Below are 2,544 nucleotides of genomic sequence, written 5' to 3' on the forward strand. Positions count from 1 at the left end.
TTATTATTATTATTATTATTATGTTTATTATGTTTAAAAGTTAAAATAATTTAATTTTTTTACGTTATTTTGTAAAATTTATTGATTTTTTTTTATATATAAATTATTAATCAAATAATTATGTTTGATTAATCGGGCTATAACTTGGCTAATTAAAATATATAGATATAAAGAAATTTGTTCTAAATGTAAACGATTGAGTCGCCATCTCGTATTGAATTTAATAATTAGAATTAATTAATTGTGAATACTATGGAATAAAATTTGTGAAAATTTTGAATTCTTGCAAATTAAATTAATATAAACTGAATTATGAATATTTAAGAAGTGGTAAATAATAATAAATATTTAAAAAGCCTCTTACCTTAGATTTAACTTATATTTATTTAAGCTCCTCCAAACTCTAAATAAAACACAAAATTATAAATTTAAAAAATATAATAAAAAAATTACTTTTTCTTGAAGTAAACATCTTCAAATCTTAAAAACTCCAAGCGTTTTGATACTTTGCTGGATATAAAATGGAGGATCTTCTTCTTGCCACAATTTATACCACGAAGAAGAGGAAACAAGGCTGAAAAACTTTCGGATTTTTAAGGAATTTCACTCTAAAGAGTGAAAACCTTCAAATTCCTTAAAAATCCGAGAGTTTTTCAACCTTGTTTCCTCTTTTTCATGGTATACGAGCCTTGATTTACAGCCTTCTGGTTAGTTTTGAATACAGATGTGTGTATATATATATATGCTATTGCATTCTATAATTTAAATAAAAGTGATAAATTCTAAGAGGAAGTAAACTAAAAGAAAAGAAAATCAAGATCATAAGAAAAAGTAAATTTTTAATATAATTCTTAATCCGTGAAGCAAGAGAAGCGACGAACCGTGTTTTTTCTTTCTTTTTTTTTTCTTAAAAAGACTACAAATTTCTTTTCATTTCTTTGACGAAAACTTACGATTTTCTTGTCGATTCGAAGGTGCCCAGTGGACCAAACTATATTTCCTAGTTTCATGGAAGTAGGAAATGCATTAGAAAGTACGTACGAAGCCTTCCGTTTCACCGAATCTTACGGTGTCATCTTTCAATGCAACGTTAAGTACTGCATCGGAAAGTGCGAACCGGTAAGTGACTTTTTTTTTTCTGGTTACGCGTCACACTTCCGTTCGAAGCTTTAAATTTAATTCTTTTTTTTTTACACGTTTTAGGCGGTTTGCACTACAAATTTAGGAAGAGAAGAATCGTGGGGACGTAAGAAGAGATCGCCCGAAAAATCCAATGACGAAATGACTTTGAGTCACGAAATATTGGTCCTCGATTTCGGTGACGAAATCTCTAGATCCATGACCGAAAGATCGCATTCGGCTAATGGTAAAGATTTTCTTCGTCGCTATAAAATTCTTCCTCCTATTATTTCGTTCGTTAAAGGGGATGGCCTAAAAGTCAGTTAATCGTTGTCTTATTTTGTAAATGATTATACCAGAATTGGTACAAAGAAAACTTTTTCGAACTCGGTTTGCAAGATTATTCGGTACGCACGGTTATCTGACTTTTGGACTACTTTAAACGTCTGTGAATATACAAAGTAGCCAAAAAAAAAGTCATTTATTGATAATTAATCGTGTTTTGTTTTTATATATCAAATTTCAGATATTAAGTATTTTTGTACCGTTGTTTTATTTTCTACGCTTTTTCCAACCTCCTCACCTCCAAAATTTTCAAAGATTCTGCTCGACATTTAAACTTTCCCTTCCTATACGACTATAAAATTTGTGTATACAGTAGTGCGTCGTTTATCCGAAACGTCGGTTATCCGAAAGAATTTCAGTCGGCAAATTTAAATTCTCGCTAGTGCTGTGGCGCTGCAATCTTTGGCTATTTCTTCGACTACTCAAATATTTTACGTTTTTGATACTAAATTAACTTCTGAAGTATAATTTTTTATTGTTTTTATATTTTTAAATATATTTATTTTGTTCGTACAAAATAAAAAGAATAATTTTTAACGATACAATAGTCTTTGTTAGGTTTAACATCGACGAAAATTCAACGCGAAGCGACACGCAACGGAGAAAAATATCAAGATGGGATAAATTAATATATTTTTTCATACATAATCGGTTATCCGAAACATCGATCTTCCGAACAACCCGTCCCCAATTGATTCGGATAATCGACGCTCTACTGTACTTCGGCAGCCGCTTTAAAGAACATCTTAAAATTATGCACACTACCTAAGAAAACAATTTTCTTTCGAACGAAATATTTGGAATTACTTTCGGTGTTTGGAGGCGGAGACATCGATTCTGAAATATAGGAAACTCTGATTCTTGTATAGTCTATACAGTTACTGAGTGACTTTTTTACTTGCCGGGAGTCACTCCTGATATGGAGTTGAAACATTGTGTTATGTTAATATTGACAATAGTTTGGGATATAGAATACGAACATCTTATTGTAATGAAAGATCTAATAATTAATTAATCAATGTTTTTCATACTTACATTGATTCCAAAAGCTGTAATTCCTGTAAAAAAATAATTCATAAT

General features: G+C 30.1%; 1 protein-coding gene across 1 annotated transcript; it reads left to right on the top strand.

The window, feature by feature from the left end:
- Window positions 1-974: 974 nt before the first annotated feature.
- LOC111617176 lies at window positions 975-1,366 on the top strand (the record flags this gene model as incomplete). Its single annotated transcript, XM_023358505.1, has 2 exons — window positions 975-1,119; window positions 1,204-1,366. Coding segments are annotated over 2 exons (308 nt in total), but the record flags the coding sequence as incomplete, so codon positions are not given.
- Between the last annotated feature and the right edge of the window lie 1,178 nt (window positions 1,367-2,544).

This window comes from Centruroides sculpturatus, unplaced genomic scaffold (assembly GCF_000671375.1).
Source record: "Centruroides sculpturatus isolate CEXI.00-Female unplaced genomic scaffold, Cexi_2.0 scaffold4857, whole genome shotgun sequence".
NCBI classification, from domain to species: Eukaryota; Metazoa; Arthropoda; class Arachnida; order Scorpiones; family Buthidae; genus Centruroides; species Centruroides sculpturatus.